General features: G+C 42.6%; 1 protein-coding gene across 2 annotated transcripts; it reads right to left on the bottom strand.

Moving 5' to 3' along the window:
* Position 1: 1 nt before the first annotated feature.
* bcl7a (BAF chromatin remodeling complex subunit BCL7A) lies at positions 2-7,604 on the bottom strand. Of its 2 annotated transcripts, none has more exons than XM_061747702.1 (6): positions 7,448-7,604; positions 4,381-4,462; positions 2,876-2,972; positions 2,623-2,787; positions 2,282-2,376; positions 2-2,201 (listed from the first exon to the last, which is right to left on the bottom strand). In XM_061747702.1, the coding sequence occupies exons 1-6, from the start codon at positions 7,537-7,539 to the stop codon at positions 2,133-2,135; spliced, it is 600 nt and encodes a 199-aa protein (XP_061603686.1). In that variant the 5' UTR covers positions 7,540-7,604; the 3' UTR covers positions 2-2,132. The 2 variants fall into 2 exon arrangements, with proteins under 2 accessions (XP_061603686.1, XP_061603688.1); XM_061747704.1 differs by having other exon boundaries at positions 2,638-2,787.
* Positions 7,605-7,752: the final 148 nt, after the last annotated feature.

Genomic DNA, 7,752 nt, shown 5'->3' with positions numbered 1-7,752 from the left:
CAATGTTTTAAGAGTTTTATTAAGAAAACAAAAACCATTGGACGATAAAAACAGAGCACTACTGATGGAATAAATAAGTCAAACCAAAGAATAAATCTGTACAAGTTCGAAAGATAAACAAAAATGGTCCAGAAGGCGTAAGGAAAAGGAAAAAATAAAGGTACGAGATTGAATTTTTCACACTGTGAACACATTTAGAAACAAACTCCTGGGGTGAAAAGCTACGTGTTGAAAAAGTGAGTGAGTGTATTAATGCTAATTACACTGTCAGTGTCAAAGAGAATAGCATTGGAAACTCCAGCGCAGCTGGACTGGGAATGAGGTATATGCTAATCCATCCTACGAACAGCGTCTCTTCTCTCCGGCCATGTGAGCGCACCCGCTAGCTAGCCGGCTAGCCAGTCTGCTACCTGTAGGAATATCAAGTAGAGCCACGCTCATCCAGCCATTAGACGGCACAAGAAACGACAAAATGCGAAAAACATTTTGTGGTCAGGAAGTTAGCTTTGAGCCAAACACTCCTCGCTGTGTCCTATTTCCTGGATTATGTTTCCTTAATGCCAAACTATGCTAACTTTATTGACAGTTGGGACGACGGTCACCTGGATAATTCCGTTTAAAAAAAAAATAAAAATAAAAAATACAGGAAGTTAGCATCAAGTTAAACAAACCTCACTTTGTTGTCCTACTTCCTGTTTTCCTCCTGCTCACTTACTTTTTGCTAAACTACGCAGGATGACATTAAAAAAACGAGAAGGAAGTTAGGCATCAAGCCCGGAAGTAATAGGACAAACGCTCATCGCTCTGTCTATCCTGCATCTAGACTTTATGCTAAGCAACGCTAACCTTGTCGGGAGTCGGAATGACCGTCACCCTGATAATTTCCTCACTTTGTTGTCCTATTTTCCTGTATTACATTTCCTCCTGCTTCTAGACTTTATGCTAAGCTACGTAAACATTACTGAGAGCTCAGATAAATGGAAAAAAGAAAAAAGAAAAGAAAAGGGATTTAGCATTGTACCCTGAAGTGGTGGGCCAAACGGACCTTGCTGTCTGTCCTATTTCCTGGTTTTCTCCTGTTTTCAGACTTTATGATAAACTATGCTAAACTTGTCGGGATGACAGTCACCGCCTCTCATTATTGTCCTGGATTATGTTTCATCCTTCTTGCGAACTTTATGCTAAAATATGCTTTGCTTGTCAGGAGTTTTGATGTTGGTCACCTGGATAATTCTGTTAAAAAAAAAAACAGGGGCCAGAAGTTTAGCTTCAAGCCAAACAGGAATCACTTTGTTGTCTTATTTTCTGGTTTACTCATGACCGAAGACTTTATGCTAAGATACGCTAACCTTGTTTGGTCACCTGGATAATTCAATGAAAGGGCAGGAAGTTAACATCAAGCCTAGAACAAGTCCACCTGGCTTTCTTGGATTACCCTCCCCCCTTGCTTCAAGACTTTGTTAAAATACACCAAGCTAACTGAACCTGTAGTGTGGGATGACGGCGATCTCTTCTTTTTTCGTATGGACTAAATTTTAAGGCAAAATAAAAGATGGCCCCATAAACTCCCTTCCTCTCGTCCTACGAGGCAGCGTAACAGTAAAAAGTGGGATATTGCTGCCTGACTTTGTGCTATACTACGCTGAGCTAACAAAATCTGTGGGGGCGCTCGTCAGGGATGAATTTTTAAGGCAAAACCAAAAAGATGGCAACACAAGCCGCCTTCGGTAAAAAAAAACGGGACACCCCCTCCATGGAGAGAGAGAAGAGACCTCCAATAACAGCAGCACGTTTTTTCCCATGATCCATTTTATGTAACAGTGCGTTGACCCTCCTGAGGAAAAGAAATCCTAAAATCAGTCTAGCGGGACCATCCAGGAACCCCCCCACCCCACCCCCCCCCAACCCAACGCTCGGAATCCTCCCTGATCTCAATTCAGGGGGATGCTCCTTGTTGGTGGACTGGAAGCGCGGCATCAAATTTCTAACATCCGTGGTGGAAACAAGGGATTAGGTTGGGAAGGCGGTGTCAATTCTCCCTGTGGTACGGGTGGGGGGTGTTGAGTGTGTGTGTGTGTGTGTCTGTCCATTAGCCCTGATAGAGTTAATGGAGGGGAGGCATCGAGGAACCTTTAAGTCTCCTCAAAGTCCTGAGACTCCACTTTACACTTCTTGGTGGGTGGGGCCTCTTGCTCCACATCCTGGAAGAAAAAAGAGAGACACTTTGAGTGGCAGCGCTGTCGTCCAAAGCGCGTCCAAGGTGACCTGTCGCCGTGGTTACCTGAGTGGCTTTACTCTCCAAGGAGTCTTTGTCAGCATCTCGCTTTACGCTGCGATCCGTCACTTCTGCAGTCACCAGACTTTTACCTGGGAGGACTGTGGTAACATAAACGAGACATGAGCTAACAATGCTAATATTAGCACCTTTCAGTTAACAATTTTAGCATTAGCCCCTTGATAACGATGCTAACATTAGCCCAATGAGCTAACAATGCTAACATAAGCCCCTTGAGAGCTCCCTTTGGTGCTGGTGGAGGTCTTATCTGATACTCCGAAGACAAAAAAACTGCTGCATTGACTTTGTTACTGTTGCAAGACCGATTATTGTTGGGATGTGTGTACATTTGTGTGGTTCACCCCTCTTGGTATCAGGACTCTGCTCAATCTTGACGTCGCCGTTTTCGCGGTGAGACACGCCGGTGGACTCGGGTGCTGGACTGGTACTACAACTGGTTTCCTGTTTGACAGGCGACGAATCGGCGATGGAGCTCTGGTTACTGTTGTCGTCTGGAACACGCATACACACCCAAATCAAATATTTGGCTTTGTTTTTTTCCCAGTAAAATGCAGGACAAGAAGCATTTTTGATGCTCACCGTGCATGTCCATCATGCCAGGAGAGGAACTGTTCTCTGGAGTCGTCAACTCAGAACCGTATTTCTCATCCTTGCCCTTCTTCTTGTTCTTGTTTTTCTTCAAGAAATTAAGAAAAAACAAAATCCTAAACCACACACAGTTCAAGCTACTTTGTCAATCAAGGTAAGGTAGAGTCCTTAAACTGTCACTTTTTACAATTAAACAGTCACGTTAATTTTTATTTACTGTTGGTACAAACCCTTGACTCATTCACTCACTTTTTTTCCACACAGTCAGGCAGAGCAGTAACTTTGATACTATTTTTTTGGTGCTTTTGCGACAAACTATGAAACTAACAAAAAAAAAAGACAGAAAAGGCTTTTAAATTGCAAAATAATATCCACATACGAAACTAAGAAACACACCTTGAGCTAAGGTCTCACCACATGCCTCGAGTACGTCAGTGGCTTTGTTACATGACGTTCGCCATTCCCTTTACAAACTGTCAAATTTTCTCACGATCATAACATACACTTTCTACTACGACACATACTCTGTTTATACCATCATATACATACTCTGTTTGAGAGTGAGGTGCCTAAACTTGTACAGCTTCCAACGTGTTGGTATTCCTCGCCCTCATAATCGTGACAAGCCCGAGATTCACCCCCTAATCTTCATCCAAAACGCAAACGTTTTGCTGATGTCACACCCAAAGCGATTCCAATGCCTCCATCTTCAGGGATATGTTAGTCATTACAGTGGTTTACAAACCTGAATTTCACAGACACACTGGGCTAGCCCCTATTTCATGGCTAACCATTGAAAAACGTACTTGACAAATATATTCGTCTCAGGCAGTAAACGGTTGGAATACAGTTGTCGAATATCACAGTCCATGACAGTGAATAAGTTAAGAAGGGAGATCACTTTCACATTACTCCATTACAGTTGTGATCTTTATTTTTTTTTACCATCAACAGTAACACTAACCAACCTATGTTTACATATAAGTTAAGTCATATTTAAAAATGACGTGATGAGTGTGATGTGCGACGTGAAATTGCTGGCACACTGTCATTTAAATTAGTATTTTATATCTCACACATTTTACTATTCATAGTGGTTAACGTTTGGGTTTTCTTTTTAATTAGATGAGTGATGCAAATTAGCTGCCCCACTATTTGTCATTTGACGAATGTTTGACATTCGTGTGGTTGGTTCACGCAGGTCTAGAGCTGAAAGAGGTGGAACATTTTCAGAAAGGGTCCAGTAAATTTCCACGACATGTTTGGGATGGGTAATTTTGGAAATTTCCAAATTGGAAACTTTCAATGGGAATATATGGGAATTCTGAGTAATTTAATTTCATACCCAAGCATAAATATGAACATTTGTTTTGTCAAAAAAAATTAAATAAATACAAGTCAAGCAACGGCTCATAACATGAAAAACATAACTTTTTTTTATTCCCATAAATTCCAATGGAGAATTTCCAACTTCGAAAATTCGAAACACTACTCACGTCATCCGACTTGGGCTCCGTCACTGGCACCCATTTGTAGATACGAAGTGACGTGTCTCCCACCGTCACCCATTTCTTCTCCCTGGAGACAAATCATCGGAATTCCACGTGAGCAACACACATACTCACAAAACTGAGATACTAAGCGCTGTTAAACATGAGAGAAGCTAGCCTTGATACATTTAGCACAATCTTTTTGTTAAAAAAAAAAAAACCTATACCCACAATAAATAAAGTCATTAAAGACAATGAAATAGGAAGTCATTATTTCATCATGTTGGATGTGCTGTCATTTTTACATAAGCAAAGGGGAAATAAAATGATGAAAATCAGAAATTGGATTTTAATGTTGGAAACCTTTGACCCCGCCGGGGTGTGTGCTTCTGGGCCTCAAGTATCATTGTGACCAGGCGATACAAGCTAGAAAATATTTAGCACTGTGCTTATTCCCCACACACAAAGTGTAAATGTAAATTGCTAATTAAGCGTGATACTCTTACAAATTACAACCCCAATTCCAATGAAGTTGGGATGTTGAGTTAAACATAAATAAAAACAGAATACAATGATTTGCAAATCGTGTTCAACCTATCTTTAATGGACTACACTACAAATACCTCATATTTAATGTTCAAACTGATAAACTTGATTGTGTTTAGAAAATAATCATGAACTTAGAATTTTATGGCTGCAACACGTTCCAAAAAAGATGGGACAGGGTCACGTTTACCACTGTATTACGTCACCTTTTCTTTTAACAACATTCAATAAACGTTTGGGAACTGGGGACACTAATTGTTGAAGCTTTGTAGGTGGAATTCTTTCCCATTCTTGCTTGATGTACAGCTTCAGCTGTTCAACAGTCCGGGGTCTTCGTTGTCGTATTTTACGCTTCATAATGCGCCACACATTTTCAATGGGAGACAGGTCTGGACTGCAGGCAGGCCAGTCTAGTACCCGCTTTTACTCTTTTACTAGGAAGCCACGCTGTTGTAACACGTGCAGAATGTGGTTTGGCATTGTCTTGCTGAAATAAGCAGAAGCGTCCATGAAAAAGACGTTGCTTGGATGGCAGCATATGTTTCTCCAAAATCTGTATGTACCTAGCACTAACACAGCGCCGTACCATCACAAATACTGGCTTTTGAACTTTGCGTGCATAACAGTCCGGATGGTTCTTTTCCTCTTTGGCCCGGAGGACACCACGTCCACAATTTCCAAAAACAATTTGAAATGTGGACCACAGAACACTTTTCGTCAGTCCATCTTAGATGAGCTCGGGCCCAGAGAAGCTGGCGGCGTTTCTGGGTGTTGTTGATAAACGGGTTTTGCTTTGCATAGTAGAGTTTCAAGTTGCAGTTACGGATGTCATGCCGAACTGTATTTACTGACATTGGTTGTCTGAAGTGTTCCTGAGCCCATGAAGTGATATCCTTTACACGTTGATGTCGGTTTTTGATGCAGTGCCGCCTGAGGGATCGAAGGTCACGGGCATTCAATGTTGGTTTTGGGCCTTGCCTCTTACAGTGATTTCTCCAGATTCTCTGAACCTTTTGATGATATTATGGACCGTAGATGATGAAATCCCTAAATTCCTTGCAATTGTACGTTGAGGAACATTGTCCTTAAACTGTTCGACTATTTTCTCACACACTTGTTCACAAAGAGGTGAACCTCGCCCCATCTTTGCTTGTGAATGACTGAGCAATTCAGGGAAGCTCCTTTTATACCCAATCATGGCACCCACGTGTTCCTAATTAGCTTGGTCACCTGTGGGACGTTCCAAACAGGTGTTTTATGAGCATTCCTCAACTTTCTCCGTCTTTTTTGCCACCTGTCCCAGCTTTTTTGAAACGTGTTGCAGCCATAAAATTCCAAGTTAATGATTATTTGCTAAAAACAATAAAGTTTATCAGTTTGAACAGGAAATATCTTGTCTTTGTAGTGTATTTAGTTAAATATAGGTCGAACATGATTTGCAAATCATTGTACTCTGTTTTTATTTGTTTAACACAATGTCCCAACTTTATTGGAATTGGGGTTGTATAATGAAAATAATTGTTTTTAGATTGTAACAAAATGTTAGATCTCGTAGATCTTTCCAATTATTGTCATGATACAAACTAGCAAGCATGCTAATTCCATTCCCACAAAGTGTAAACACTAATTGAGCGTGATGCTGTTATAACAAGTTATAAATCATTATTCTTATTATTTTTGTAAAGCTGCTGACCCAGAGTATGTGCTTCCTAGCCGCAAGTATCGTTACCGAGCGATGCAAGTATTTAGCGCTGTGTTAATTTCATTCACACACACACAAAGTGTAATTGCTAATTAAGCATGATATTGCTATAACAAATAATTAAAATAATTGTTTTGGGAAAACTTTTGTGTTGCAGTATATGCAACCAAGCCACAAGAATCATTGTGACTACTAAGCCATGCATACCTTGATCATGTAACACACACAGAAGTGTAAATGCTAATTAAACGTGATACGGTTATAACAAATTACAATTAATTGAAATAATTGTTGATCGAGCCATTCAACGCCCGTCCCGGCAGACCCACTTCCCGCTCCCCACCCCCACGGCCACCCTCGGAGCCTTGTTCTCTTACTCATTCGATCCACACAAAAAAAACAACAACGCGGCATTTAAACGGGGGGAAAAACATAAAAAGAGCCCAAAAGTGCTCCGAGTCGAGGGGCTTCGTCGTAAAAACGTCGCCATGTCGAGTACCGAGGTTCTGCGGGGCGTTCAAACCCGTGTGTGCTCGGCGTCAGGCGGCTTCATGTGACTGCTTTCGAAATGGCTCCTGGCTTCCACCGCCGCCGCCGCGCGGCGACTACAAGCTGCTCGGCGGCCGGGCTACGGCTGCCATCCGCCGGTACACACACACGTGTGTTACCCGGACTCGCTCGAACGTAAATAGCCTCGCAATTGTTTCATTTTCATTCTGCTCGCTCTCCTCCCCCAACCAGGCTTTTTTTGTGTGTTAGATAACCACAAAGACGGCTTTTTGTCTACCCCCCCTTCCTCTCGCCTTCCCCTTCCCCGCCGCTTACCATTTTCGTACTTTCTCAATAGCGGCCATAACCCGCTTGATGTCATCCTTGGCCCTGCTCCGGGTCTCCGCTCGGACCGACCTGCCCGACATTGCCGGGGTGGGGGGGTGGGGGTTTAATATTCGAAGGACGGCCTCGCCGGTCCGGCTCTCGCTTCAGATCAGACACAATGCAAACAGTGGAGAGAGCGGCGCACAGCGGGGTGTGGTGCGCATGCGCGGCCCGGGGCGGGCACACGGGTAAGGGCGGGGCGAGCATGAGGAAGAACGGCTAAACTAGTTAGTAGCTAGCATCTGACGCTAAAA

Source organism: Phyllopteryx taeniolatus, chromosome 15 (genome assembly GCF_024500385.1).
Source record: "Phyllopteryx taeniolatus isolate TA_2022b chromosome 15, UOR_Ptae_1.2, whole genome shotgun sequence".
NCBI classification, from domain to species: domain Eukaryota; kingdom Metazoa; phylum Chordata; class Actinopteri; order Syngnathiformes; family Syngnathidae; genus Phyllopteryx; species Phyllopteryx taeniolatus.
The sequence above is the reverse complement of the archived record's forward strand: the minus strand, read 5'-3'. Positions and strand labels throughout refer to the sequence as shown.

Excerpts from the sequence above, each read along its gene's own strand:
- bcl7a (XM_061747702.1), bottom strand. The coding sequence starts at position 7,539 with ATGTCGGGCAGGTCGGTCCGAGCGGAGACCCGGAGCAGGGCCAAGGAT. Across the intron at positions 2,973-4,380 it reads CGGAGCCCAAGTCGGATGAC|AAAAACAAGAACAAGAAGAA; the intron begins GTGAGTAGTGTT and ends AATTTCTTGAAG. Across the intron at positions 2,202-2,281 it reads TGGAGAGTAAAGCCACTCAG|GATGTGGAGCAAGAGGCCCC; the intron begins GTAACCACGGCG and ends TTTTTCTTCCAG.